Raw genomic sequence first — 13,230 nt, forward strand, 5'->3', positions numbered from 1 at the left:
CAGAGAAGGGAGGGGCTCTCAAACCCTAGCAACAAGGCTCTGTGAAGTCTCAGCTCTCCCCTCTATGGTCAGATCTGACAGCTCTCTACCAATCAGTAGCTGTGCTGCAATGCAACTCATGACGTGTCATCATGCCACCTCTCTGCCAATCAGTTGCTGTGCCACAGAGCACTCAGTGACGTCTCCTCACAGGAGCTGATAAAACCTGAGGGCTGCGGTCACCATTTTCTCTTGCTCTCTCGGCTGGAGGTAAGTACTGTCTTCTTTGTTGCAAGACTTATTGTTAGCTTCAGCCATGTTGCCATTAATTCAGTATTTTCATTTGGTTATTCGACACTATTTCCGCTACTTACATGTGCTCCGTTAATACAGTAATGTTATCATGCACTTACAACCCCTATCTCCGCCGTCTTAACTACAATGAAGCTTGCTCCTCTTCCACCATTTAGCATCACCCCGACTCGGCCGCTAGCTCCTCTCCGACCATTTCGCATCACCGTGACTGGGCCGCTAGCTCGTCGCGGGCCATTTCGCATCACCGCGACTCGGCCGCTAGCTCCTCGTCGGCCATTTCGCATCACCGCGACTCGGCCGCTAGCTCCTCGTCGGCCATTTCGCATCACCGCGACTCGGCCGCTAGCTCTTCTTCGACCATTTCGCATCACCGTGACTCGGCCGCGAGCTCGTCGTCGGCCATTTTACATAATCTATCTACATATATGGTTTTGTGTATTTTTATTTGTGTAAGTATGTATATATGTGTATGATTGCATGTATGTGCCTACATGTATGTGTGTATACATGTTTGTATTGCACATCTTTTCTATATCTACATCATATTTCTTCTTTTAATACTTAACAGTATATGTCACAATATTATTCATTGCATTCGTGCTACTATTATGTTGTAAAAACACCTTCATGTTTACTTTACAGATCTTCACTTGTCCCTTGCTGCTCTGCTGCTTTGTGCTACTACATCTACAACTCGTCTTCAGGAAAACTCTACTTTGAAAAATACACACATACACATAGTTACTTACATTTGTTGAACACATCTTTTGTCTCATTCACCACTTTTGCATTTGTTCACACACGCTCACGAACTCACAGACACACACACACACACTCACTCACTCACTCACTCACTCACTCACACTCACTCTACATTTACTGATTGCTCATCTCCCACAACCAAGGTAAGTTGCACTTCTTTAATTCCCCCACTTCTGACGATCACGGCCCTCCCGTTTGTGAGTACAACTACCATTCTATACTTGTACGCTTTGTCTGTGAACACTTAGTTTCAAAATTTCTCTTTAGTAGATGCCCCGTTCCAAGTCCCACCGGCTTGCCCAGGCGGCCAAGCGGAGGATGGCGCAGCGGGAGCCTTGGACCCCTGGGCCACCTGTCCCCGAGTTTGTTGCTCGTATGCATCAACACTTTTTTAAATACCAAACTCCTGCTACTCTAACATGTGCTACAAAAACCATGTCTGCCTTTGCCTCTCATTCTAACATATCTCCATCCTAACAGGGCGCGGTACCGGACGCCGCCACCGCGTGCGGAGATGGCCAACTTCACTCTACACCAACCACTCCGTGAAGTTGGTCACTCCTGCACAGACCACCGGCCAGAAGGTACTGATCTTTTTCATTCTACATCATTGCATGCATCTATGCTCTCATGCTGGTGTGTGTTCTAAAAAATTGCTTTTGTGACAGATGGTGTTCGTCCTCGGAGACTCCCACCTGCGCGCCATCGTCGACGGCTTTGTGAGTATGCCGCAGGGTTCTCTCTCTTTCGGCTTCTTGTCTGTTCCAGGTGGAGCCGCCTCTGACCTCAGGACCGAGGTCATGCATGCCGCCCTCCCCTGGACCCCGGACTTGGTGTGCGTGGGGGCCCCCAGCAACAACCTCACAGCCAGCAGGACTGTTGGTGAGGCGGCGTTGGACTTCAGTGCTCTCCTGACCACAGTCAGCAGCCTCTGGCCGACGGTGAGCTTCTGTTCGTTATATACTGTTACTATTATGTCTTCCCTCCTATACAGTCACACTTGTTACTTATGTCATTATTTACATTCACACTTAACATTTGTTTCATTTCGCCCTTCAAGGTGTTAGTGATGGATTTCCCTCCACGCTTAACCATCGATCCGGCCTTGCAGGACCTGCTGCGTCAGGAATACCGCCGTGTCGCAGCGCGCATGGGTACGTTAAACTTTTACACATTTTCTTGTCCAATCAATTGCATACTTCTATTTAATGTAGAGTACACCATTATACTAGGTATTTCTGCTTTCCACATCTCTCAGGTATCCCATACGTGTCTATGGCGGAGCACCTCCCAGTCCATCGGTTGGAGCTGTGGTGCCACGACGGTGTAAGTACAGCTTAATGTTATCATTTACATATGTCGTGTGCTTTACCTTCCCTCTCTTTCCATGCTACGTGACCTTACGCCATTAAAGTCTGCTTTGTTTTCCTATCTTTCAGGTGCATCTCAGCGACTCCGATGGCATGCCGGTTGTGGTGGACCTGCTGTGGAACGCCGCGGTCCGTCAGCTCGCCCCCCCTCCACCACAGCCCACCGTGTCACCCCGCACATCGCCACGTGTCAGGGTGTCTCCCAGGGTGATCGTGACGGGACACGTTCCTGTGCCTCGTCGTCGTGACCCCCGGGAGTGGACCCTCGTTGGACGGGCATGCGCGGTAATGTATTTCACTATTGTATTATCCAAATGCACATTTCCTTACGCTTTTTGTCATAAGCAACATCTAATATATATCCTCCTTCCCCTCTTTGCTTTCTATTTGAAAGACTGGTACACCTCCGGCCCGACGGTCTGCCATCCCCTCCAACCCGGTGTGGTTCAGCAGTGACATGCTGGATGCCATGGAGAAGGTTTCACCTTCTTCTGGCTCTGGCTGCACTGCTGTTCCACCAGCTGGCCAGGTAACTATACCACTCATCACATGTACTGTTTCAAGCCTACATTCATATCAGATGTTGTAAAAAAAAAATTCTCTCCTTCCTTCAGCCTTCCCCTGGGCACGGGAAGCGCCAGCGCCAACGTGTTGCCTCAAAGCGCAAAGGAGGAAAGCGACAGGTTGGTATTTGGATCTTTTCCTCCAATAACTGCAATAAAACTTACACCTGCATTTTGACTTATACATGTAAATCCACTTATTTTGTACTTGCACTCCTTTTCTTTCTTTAGGTGCTGGCAACACCACCTGCCCATCTGACCGTGTCCGCCTCCAAGCCCCGTCCAGCAGCGCAGCAGGTTCGCCTTGCTTTAATTACATACACTTTACTTCTTGTGGCTCATTCAAATCACCAACATTTCCTCTCCTACTTCATTTACATTTAACATTCTCTTTTCATCTTCTATCAGGTGGAGGCGGCAGCCAAGGCGTGCGTGGAGGAGTCTGCGGTGCCACTGACTGCTGCCGTGGTGCCAGAGGGTCGGAGGAGAGAGGTTGCCGCAGCTTGCCCGGCCTTGCTGACGGAATCGACTGTCCAGGAGCCAGCGCAGACAACCACCAAAGCTAAGACCAACTTTTCTATGTTCTCTTTGCATGACGTTAAAGCAGCTAATGGAGATTCCAATGGCAATGATGTGGCAATGGTGGCTCCTAATAGCAGAGGGATTAAGGTAGGCAAGGTTGTGAAGGGCTCATTTCACCAGGGACATGAGCAGTTTAAGTATGGAGGACTGCAGTGTATGGCTATTGCTTTGGTCAGCATAGCCAAACACACTTTCAGCAGTGTGTTCTCCTGGAAGAGGTGTGATGTAGATCGTGTCTTGTATGAAGGTGACGAGTTATACACCTTCCTGCGTGACAGTGGCTCTTTTACACATCCCTCAAATCTGCTATCTGTTCCTGATCTGCCACACCACTTGGAAGTTGATGGACAGATATGCAGCTTCCATTTTGGGGATGTACTGTTGGGTGAAGTTGGTGTGACTGAAGGTGAGCTGGTGGACTTTGGTGTCTTTATCAGTCTGCGTGATGGACTGGCCAGGATCTTCAGTGAGTACAGCACATGTCTTATGACACTGTGTGGAAACACCACTTCTATCATCCATCAGGATGGACAGTTTGCTGTTGTCGACAGTCACTCACGGAATTATAGTGGCTTCTCACATTGCCGTGGTACGAGTGTGGTTCTGCATTTTGCAGGTATTGATGACCTGCACCACTACATCTGCTGTTTGGCTGAGAGTCTCAGTTCAAACCAGAAGCTTTTCGAACTCTGTGGTGTTGTTGTGTGTTCAGATGTGAATGCAGTTCCATCTGGAGAGAGCTGTATGGTTGAGGCCAGTGAAGCGAGACAGTCCATCTTTATTGACAAAACCGTACATGATGACTCCACCATCTCGGAATGTCTTCCTACTGTACCTACAAGTCTGGCCATGTTTAACATTGCGTCATCTTTTAATGTCAGCACTGCGTCACAGGAAGGACCACACGGTACTCATGACACAAAGCGCACAATTTCTCCTGACACCCATGTGTCAAAGAAATTAAAGACGCTTGAAGACTGTATGCTTAAAACAGATGTAGAATTTCTTAGCGCTGTCACAAATGACACGCTGTTTTGTCCTCTCGGTGTACGTACTTGTCAGGTTTTGTGTCAAAAGTTCAACATTGACTTTGACAAGTTCAATCCTCCACTCTCCACAGAAGTTGGATTGATCGGTCCTCCATGTAAGAATGAGAGGATCGTTGCTGATGGGAACTGCTTCTTCAGAGCCATCTCTCAGGCAGTGAGTGGCTCTCAGAAGCACCATCGGACGATTAGATCAGCTGTTTGTAAAGAGCTGGAGAGAAATGCTCAGAAATATGTCTCTCTTTTGAGAAGACCATATTCCTCTGTGTCACAGTACCTCCAGCAGTCCAGGATGAAATATGTTAATACTTGGGCCACTGAGGTGGAAATACAGGTCACGGCAGATTTGTTAGGAGTTAGTGTTTGCACTTTTCTGCATGGACGTTGGATTAAATATAGCAGTGCCAGTGACCTTTTTTACCCTGAGTGCATTTATGTACAAAACATCCTGGACAGGCATTTTGAGAATGTGGTCTGTGTGTCTAAGCCTGGACAACAGACATGTTATGGTTGTTGTAAACTTGTGGATGTGCCAATTTACACCTTGAGGACTACAATGAAGGATGTTGACATAGAATCTGTAGAATATAACTTTCCATTTGTGGTTTCTGACAAGGGTCTTGACACTGATAAGGTTGTGCAAAATGATAATCAGGTAAAAGTTAATGTTACTTCTCGTACATCACGATATTTGACGCAAAAGAAAAGGACACGTGAAAAATTGAATATGTTGATCAGAAAGCAACATAGATTGTCTTACAGACATATGTATTCAGAAAATATCCACTATAGGGAAAGGAAAAAATTACTGACTCGGATTAAATATCATGCAGTATTGGCACATAAACAGCATGTAAAAGCAAACAGTAAAGCGAGGAGTCTGAAAAACTACCATCACAACACTGATCACAGACAGAAAGTAAAGGACAAAAGTAAAGTAAACAGCATGATAAAGTATAAACTAAACATCCAGTACAGACAAAGTGTTAAATCCAAAAGTGTTGCTAAATACAAACACAATATCCACCATCGAGAAAACATTAAAACAAGAAGTTTATTGAAGTTTAAAAATAATTTACAGCATCAACAGAAACTTAAAAACACAAAACTCCTTAAATATCAAACAAATGTCAAACATAGAATGCAAGTCAGAGCCAAAAATAAGGAAATTGGGAAAAGGAAGTATCATGAAAGCTCCAAATTTAAACAGCAAGTTATTTCCACTGCTCAATTAAGTAGAAAAAGCGCAGCTGAAAAGTGTCAAGACTTCAATTTTGTTATGGAACGATTCTTGGAAAAGGTTAGCGACGGCCCTGAGTTCATTTGTTGTGTCTGTCATCGGTTGTTGTTCAGAACTCAGGTGCTGGGTTGTAGCTATGAAATGTACGCTGGAAATTCTGCTAGAGTTGCCGTTGCTAACAGATGCATTAGTGACACGTATTTGCATAGGTGTTGTAGTGATTGTGTTGTTCCTTGTGTGTTGGCAGCTTGTAGAGGGGAACTTTGGATCTGCCATACGTGTCACAGTAAAATTTCCAAAGGGCAGATTCCAGCTGAGTGTTGGGTCAACAACCTGACACCAGATCCCATTCCGCCGGAACTGGGATGCTTAAATAGCTTGGAGCAACACTTGATTGCGCTGCATATTCCGTTCATGAAATTGTTGGCATTGCCCAAAGGGGGGCAGAACGGAGTACATGGGCCGGTAACATGCGTTCCGGCTAATGTCGTGCAGACAACCAATGTGTTGCCTAGGACTAGCGTGGAAGGGTCCATGATGCAGGTCAAACTTAAACGCAAGTTGACCTACAAAGGACATTATCGATATCAGTTTGTCGATAGTACACGAGTAAGACAGGCGCTACACTTTTTGAAAAGGAATAATCCTTTTTACCAGAACATTGACTTCAATGAGGATTGGGTCAATGACTTTTGTCGCCAGGACGATGGCGAGACTGAGGAGGTTCAGTCTGACGGTGAGGACGGAGCTGTCGTAGAGGGGGCAGAGTCTTGTGAGCAGAAGCAGGTCGTTTCAGAGGGTGCGGTGACAGCTCCGTCAGGTGGTCAAGACGACGTGATAGATGATTCAACAGAAATAATTCAAGATGAACTGTTGCATGACAGACAGCAGCACTGCATGTTTCAGGACACTTGTCTTATGCCTGTTGATATTGGTCAGGAAGCATTAGACCAGTATTTCGAGGACATAATCAACGTGGCGCCTGCGGAAGGGAATAGTCCAGTTAGGCTGCTTTCTGACCAGACGAACGAGGCCAAGTGTTTCCCCGTCTTGTTTCCTCTGGGTAGGAAAACATTTCACGACGGGCGCTCGCAAGCGTTGACTCTGACGCGGTACTTCAACAACCGGATTATGCATGCGGATGGCCGCTATTCCGGCAACGTTGAGTACATTTTCTTCAGTCAGTACATGTCTGAGGCTGAGCAAGTGTCCTCTAAAGTTTCCGTGGCAGGGCGTAAGGGTAGGGCAGGTCACAAGTCCCAGAAGGTTAGCGCAGCGATGCTGATGAACGAGGACACTTTGAAGCAGATGTTGCAGGTCGACGAGGGCTTCAGATTTCTGAAGCCCATTCGAGGAACGCCTGCCTTTTGGCAGTCGGTTCAGAAGGACCTGTTAGCATGCGTCCGTCAGCTGGGGATTCCGACGTGGTTCTGTTCGTTTTCGTCTGCTGATCTGCGCTGGCAGAATCTTCTGACCAGTATCCTGAAGCAGGAGGGCAGAACGCAGACGGTAGAGGATTTGGAGTGGGCAGACAGGTGCGAGCTGTTGCGGAGGAACCCCGTGACAGCCGCGAGGATGTTTGACTACAGGTGGCATTGCTTCTTGAATGAGGTTCTCAAGTCTCCTTCACAACCGATTGGCAAAATCACAGATTACTTTTATAGGGTAGAATTTCAGCAGCGCGGCTCCCCTCATGTCCACTGTCTGTTTTGGATTGAGGGGGCTCCCCAAATTGATAAGAACACAGATGAGGAGGTGGTGGCATTTATTGACCAATATGTCACCTGCGACTTAAACCCTGACGATGACACGTTATCGGCTATCGTGGCATCGGTTCAAGCCCACTCCAGGCGACACACCAAATCCTGTCTGAAACACGGAACGTGTCGCTTCCATTTCCCAAAAGTTGTTTCGGCACGAACTTTTGTTTGTAAAACGGAAATTAAAACCTGTACCTGTGATCCGAAGGCCAGAGAGAATCCTCAGTCAACAAGCGTGCCGGTCTGTAATTGTTTTCAGGACACGAATCCCATTAATAAGGAGACGGCACACGCCATTTTGAAAGCCGTGAAGAAGGCTGTTAAAAAAGCGGACGCAGGAGAAGTGGCCTATGCTAGCGTGGACCACTTGTTCCAGACTCTGGGCATTAATCAGGACATTTTTGAGCTGGCTTATAAGCGCCTGCACACAAAGACTAGGGTAGTCTATAAAAGAGGGGTAAAGGACGTCTGGGTGAACCAGTACAATAAGAAATTGTTGAAGTGCTGGAATGCTAACATGGACATTAGCTTTGTCACCGATGCCTATGCAGTAATCATTTATATCATTTCGTATATAACCAAAGCCGAGAGAGAAATTGGGCTTTTATTGGCCAACGCACAAAAAGAAGCATCCAAACAATCAAATCTCTCTGCTAGAGAGGCTTTGAAAAAATTAGGAAGTGTGTATTTGCACAACAGGGACGTTTGTGCCCAGGAGTCGGTGTACAGGCTAACGAACATGCATCTGAGGGAGTGTTCCAGGAAGGTCGTGTTTGTGCCAACGGGGGCAAATGTAGTTAGGATGAGTTTACCCCTCAGTGTGTTGAGGCAGAAAGCTGCTTGTGGTGACATGAGGTCAGAGGATATGTGGATGCCAAATATAGTCGATAGGTATAGGAGCAGGCCAGATGACCAGGTGTTCGAGGACATGTGTATGGCTACGTTTGCGTCTGAGTATCGTCTTCTCAGCAAGAATGAAAAGTCCAAGAACATGATTCAACTGAAGAATGGACTTGGCTTCATCTCGAGGAGAACGCGGTCTCAGTTCGCTGTTGTGCGCTACATGCGGTTTGATTTAGAGAAGCAAGAGGAAGCACACTATCAGAGTCTGCTTCAGATGTATCTCCATTACAGAATTGACGCAGATCTGAAACCTGAGGGGTTTCATCTGTTCAGTCAGTTCTATAAGGATGGAGAGGTTAGGTTTAGGGACGGTTCGTTGAAGCCGGTTCAAAGTGTCGTCGATGAGAACAGGGCCAGGTTTGAGGTCGATTGTCCTGAGTTGGATCACGCTGAGGAGATTGCTCAGCAAGGTCAGGTCGATGAGGATGTTTGGGGGGAGCTCTGTCCTGAGCTGGAAGCGGAACGCCTCGAGTGTTTAGAGGAAATGAAAGAGCAAAGGCAAGGCGAAAATGCTGATGAGCATTTGGCCGACGCCTTACAAAATGTTCCCGATTTGGCGGCTGCCAAACCAAAAACAGATGTGTTTTTGGAGAGGAACAGGAGCATTTTGCCCAGAAGTGACGGCTTGGCCTTAGTTAGGTCTCTGAACGAGACGCAAATGGCTGTCTTCAACAAAGTTAGACAGTGGTGTCTGCAGAAGGCCATGGGTAAGAACCCAGAGCCTCTGCATGTGTTTTTGACAGGCGGTGCAGGGACGGGGAAAAGTCACTTAATTAGGGCTATTCAGTACGAGGCCGGGAGACTGCTGGCAACACTTTGTCATCAACCAGATAGCATTTCGGTTCTGTTAATGGCCTCCACGGGCATAGCTGCATACACTTTAAATGCAGCAACAATTCATCACTCGCTGAGTATTGGCACACACTCCAGCTTGCCTTACACACCCTTGGGAGAAGACAAACTGAACTCTCTAAGGGCCACATTTAGAGACCTCCAAATTGTCATCATTGATGAGATTAGCATGGTTGATCACAATCTGTTGGCATACGTTCACGGCAGGTTGAGGCAGTTAAAACAGACCGGTGACTTTTCCCCATTCGGTAATGTTAGCGTCATAGCCGTCGGTGACTTCTACCAGTTGCCTCCCGTTAAAGGGAAGCCGCTGTACGCTGGTCAGGTTGGTGTGGACCTGTGGTGCCACTTTAGCGTGGTGGAGCTGACTACTGTCGTCAGACAGAAGGACAGCTCCTTTGCTGAGATGTTGAACAGGCTTCGGGTGCGTTCAAAGAAAACCCCCATGTTAGACGGCGACGTCCAAATTTTGAAATCGCGAGAGACAGGGGAAGATAGCTCGGCCTTGCATATTTTCACCACAAATGTGCAAGTGGAAGAATTTAATTTGAACCAGTTGTTCCGCACGTGCCCAGATTATGTTGAAATTGACGCTAAAGACTTTACGCCGAACCGCAAAACCGGCAAATTGGAACCTGGAATCATTAGCAAGGGGCAGGGCACGTGTTTGGAATCTAAATTGTGTTTGGCCAAAAACGCCAGAGTCATGCTCTGTCGTAACGTCGACGTCCAGGACGGTCTGGTCAATGGCGCGTGTGGCACTGTCACCTACATTGAATTTGGCCCCGACCCCACATTTCCTCTGAGAATTTACGTCAAGTTCGATGACGAAAACATTGGCAGACAGAGGAGGACAGAGCGTCCACACGCAGCAGTAGAATACAGGCATTCTACTGCTATTGAACCAGACAGGGAGAAGACCAGGAAGCGCGGTTGTGTGCGGGTGCAGTTTCCCCTCAGGCTAGCGTGGGCTTGTACAGTCCACAAAGTACAGGGGTTGACTGTAGACCAGGCTGTTGTGTCTTTAAAGAAGGTATTTGCACCTGGGCAGGCGTATGTAGCTCTCAGTCGTGTTAGGGCCTTGTCGGGACTGATCATCAAGGACTTTGAAGAAAAGGCCATTTACTGCAAGGACACCATTAAGGAGGCCATAGCTAGCATGCCTCCATTTTTGATTGAGCAGCCTTCATCAAATACACAGTTCGCGGTGTATTTGATGAACGTACAAAGTTTAAGTCGCCACCTGCTAGACTTGGTGTCCTGCACGCAGCATTTGCAGCTTAACTGCATTGCTGTCACAGAAACATGGCTCACTGCACAGTCCTCATTGGACTGTGTGCAAATTTCTGGCTACGATTTCCACAGTCGTCCTCGGTCTCTGTGTTACAGCGCCGCTGACCCCACATTCTCCAAATTCCAGCAGTTAGAACGCGGTGGCGTCGGCCTGTATAGTTTAGCCCATTCGGACGTCGACATTCTGCAGGTACCCGATTTCAATCTGGAGTGCTTGGTGTGCCTGCACAAAAAATTGAGCATTTCCCTGGCCGTCATTTACCGTCCACCAGCGTATCCAAATTTGCTGTTCAAAGGCAATGTGGGGAGGTTGCTTGACTGGTTAACTCCAACAAGTAACACTGTTGTAGTCATGGGAGACTTTAATGAGAACATTTTGAAAGGGTCATCAATTTGTAAATTTATGGAAGAAAAAGGGTTCACCCAACACGTGACACAAGAGACCACAGAAAAGGGGACGCTAATTGACCACGTTTACGTTAAAACGTCACAGTACGACGTGGAATGTGCAGTCTGGCCAGCCTACTTCAGCGATCACGAAGGGATCCTGTGTAGGTTTTCTGTTTCAGATGATCAGGGGGAGTTAGATGACCTCGCCAGTTTGTTTAGCTTGGATGACTTTGAGGATTTCCAGGGCGATTCTGACCACCAGGATGACTGAGTGTCAAAGCTACATGGCTGTCCCAGGTCAAATACTAGCCTCATGTCAGCTCAGTTGGCTCTGTGTGTGCTGGTAGGACAAGTTGACTCGGACCTGTTGTTGATAGGAAGCCTGGCATGATTGTTGGCATTTGTTAGAATAGAAAGTCCCACTCCACCTCTCTGTGCCCTTTTTAACTTTTTAAACCTTTTTAACTTTGGTTATTTATTCTGTGCATGTCTTGACATGCACGGTTTTTAAGGTATTTATTCATGTATTTATTATTAACTTATTCCACTGTCACGCACTGCACTTACTGCAGTTTTGTAGTGACTATGAGTTGGTAGTTTAGCTCCACGAATCATGGTTCCACTGGTGCTGCGTGACAATCATGGGTCACAGCACGTTGTTGTTGTTGATATTTATAGTGTTTGTTTGTTATTTATAGTTGTTGTGAGTCACTGTCTGTCACATTATTGCTGTTGGTCTCTTATGAATGTTTTATAAATGTATTCTGTATGTATTTTTGCCTGTTGTCTCTCCTCTCAGCCCCCTCCCTCTTTGTCTCTCTCTCTCTCTCTCTGTATCTCCTCTTCTCCCACTGCCCCCGCCCCTCACCCCCAAGTCTATCTCCCCTCTCCACCCCAGCCCCGTCTCTCTCCCTCTCCCTCTCAACCCCAACCGGTCCAGGCAGGTGGCCGCCCACTTTGAGCCTGGTTCTGCCTGAGGTTTCTTCCTGTAAAAGGGAGTTTTTCCTCACCACCGTCGCCAAGTGCTTGCTCATGTGGGAATGTTGGGTTTCTTTCACTAAACTTGTAAATAGTTTGTTCATTGAACCCCAACGGGGAGAAATTTCATTTAAGTTCTAAATTACTTTCATTAATTATGTTCACTGTATGTTAAAAATGCATTTTTATTTGACTTCAGATTTATAATTTCCATTTTGTTACACATGCAGTGACTGTCTCTAATTGACCTTTTGTTCAAATTAATCAGTTAATAAATTCCCATGTTCACCACAGCTGATTTCTGTCTTTTATTGTCACAATAACTGTACATGGACAATGAATGTTGAACTTTCTAATCCACAGTCAAATGTCCTGTTTTCAATGCTGTATTTTGCCACATTCATGCTTGATGATACTCAGCAACTTAACTGGAAGAATCACAGTAAAGTGACAGCCAACAGGTAGCACAGACAATGATGAACACAAGGGTCAATATGACGCTGTCACATCTGCAGTCACACTTTGGGTCCAACTGGAGCTTCTACCTCCTCAACTTCAACTCTCACCACTTTGATACCAACATGGATGGAGGAGCACTTCTCCATCACCCTGGGATTGATGATGTCATTCAACACCTTCACTAGGAGAAGCACATCAAACTTAGACAAAGGTAGGACAGAAGATGACAGGCAGACGGATCAATGCTGTCAGCTCAGCACTTGGAGTCACAACTGAAAAAGAGGGCCTTACATATTACTATTGGCCAACATATGGAGAGTTAATGACTGTTTTTAACAGTAAAACTGGCAAAGTCCTCCTCTGCCCTTCAATCTAATACAGATAGTAGAGATTTGTTTACTGTTGTCATGGAAACAGAAAGGGAGCATCTCTGCTCTCATGGTACATATTCTCAAACACTTCTAGCTTCTAAATTAAAAGACCCACACCTTCAAAAACTCTACGCACTGATGTCTTTACTTTCAACTTTTGACCAACATATGCTGAGTTATGACTGTGTTTCACAGTTAAACTGCCAAATCCTCCTCTGCTCTCCACTCTGACACAGATGGCAGAGAGCGAGCAGAGAAGGGAGGGGCTCTTAAAGGGCCGGCTCTCAGCTCTGCTCTCACACTGTGCAGCGAACTGAGGCTCGTATCTCCTAAACTACAAGGCCTAGGGATTTGCCGATGACACCGT

The 13,230-nt window shown here is 46.7% G+C and overlaps 1 protein-coding gene across 1 annotated transcript; it reads left to right on the plus strand.

Moving 5' to 3' along the window:
- Positions 1-183: 183 nt before the first annotated feature.
- On the plus strand, positions 184-12,291 carry LOC147264583 (uncharacterized). The gene is made up of 11 exons (XM_086202339.1): positions 184-249; positions 937-1,429; positions 1,537-1,640; positions 1,725-1,997; positions 2,117-2,210; positions 2,315-2,382; positions 2,496-2,711; positions 2,821-2,955; positions 3,041-3,109; positions 3,221-3,286; positions 3,398-12,291. Exons 2-11 carry the CDS (start codon positions 1,327-1,329, stop codon positions 11,324-11,326), a joined length of 9,057 nt encoding a protein of 3,018 aa, XP_086058465.1. The 5' UTR covers positions 184-249; positions 937-1,326; the 3' UTR covers positions 11,327-12,291.
- Positions 12,292-13,230: the final 939 nt, after the last annotated feature.

Source organism: Aulostomus chinensis, chromosome 4, assembly GCF_037954235.1.
Source record: "Aulostomus chinensis isolate RoL2024-O1b breed Wild chromosome 4, RoL_Achi_v1.0, whole genome shotgun sequence".
In the NCBI taxonomy this organism is placed as follows: domain Eukaryota; kingdom Metazoa; phylum Chordata; class Actinopteri; order Syngnathiformes; family Aulostomidae; genus Aulostomus; species Aulostomus chinensis.

What these genes read in the sequence shown, in the direction of transcription:
- LOC147264583 (XM_086202339.1), top strand. Translation starts at nt 1,327, where the DNA reads ATGCCCCGTTCCAAGTCCCACCGGCTTGCCCAGGCGGCCAAGCGGAGG. An exon ending in TGTCCCCGAGTTTGTTGCTC is followed by an intron (nt 1,430 to 1,536) that starts GTATGCATCAAC and finishes CCATCCTAACAG; the next exon opens with GGCGCGGTACCGGACGCCGC. An exon ending in CCGTGTCGCAGCGCGCATGG is followed by an intron (nt 2,211 to 2,314) that starts GTACGTTAAACT and finishes CACATCTCTCAG; the next exon opens with GTATCCCATACGTGTCTATG.